Source organism: Priapulus caudatus, unplaced genomic scaffold, assembly GCF_000485595.1.
Source record: "Priapulus caudatus unplaced genomic scaffold, Priapulus_caudatus-5.0.1 Scaffold562, whole genome shotgun sequence".
Taxonomy (NCBI): Eukaryota; Metazoa; Priapulida; class Priapulimorpha; order Priapulimorphida; family Priapulidae; genus Priapulus; species Priapulus caudatus.
Genome location: NW_014577623.1, coordinates 1 through 449, shown reverse-complemented (window position 1 = coordinate 449; position 449 = coordinate 1). Strand labels below are relative to the sequence as shown.

The following is a 449-nucleotide window of genomic DNA, read 5'->3' as shown; positions in this document are numbered from 1 at the left end:
CGATTTGTTGTGGTAAAACGAGTCAACGTGTATAGAAATAAAACTCTCTCTCGGCTTTGCAGGCAGCGTGACAGCATCCGCTACCTGAAGCAGCAGCAGGCGGTCGAGCGACGGCGACGCGAGGATGCGGAACGCGAGCTCTGCAGCCTCCTGCAGGAGAACTCCGCCCTCGAGACGCGGCTCCGCGACGCTGGCGCCACCTGGCAGGAGAAGCTCGCCGCGATGCAGGCGCAGATGCAGCGCGCGGCCATCGACTCACGCAAGCTGTGCGCGCGCTGCCGAAGCTCCCTCGAGGTGGCGCCACCGCGGCTCGAGTCCGAAGTCGAGCACGAGGACGTGCGCGAGATCCGCGATCCCGAATGGCTGAAGCTGCGCAGCGGCGGCAGCCTGTACGCAAGCCAGGAGGCGCTGCGGTCGTACGTCGACCGGCGCGAGATCGCGGCGCCACC

The 449-nt window shown here is 66.6% G+C and overlaps 1 protein-coding gene across 1 annotated transcript in view; it reads left to right on the top strand.

Annotated features, from left to right (window-relative positions):
* The window catches only part of LOC106811669 (cerebellar degeneration-related protein 2-like), a gene marked incomplete at its 3' end in the record, with an annotated part of 13,680 nt that extends 13,242 nt beyond the window's left edge, over positions 1 to 438 (top strand). Inside the window, exon 3 of the mRNA XM_014815370.1 lies at positions 388 to 438. Coding sequence (XP_014670856.1) covers positions 388 to 438 — 51 coding nt within the window. The remainder of the gene's footprint in view (positions 1 to 387) is intronic.
* Positions 439 to 449: the final 11 nt, after the last annotated feature.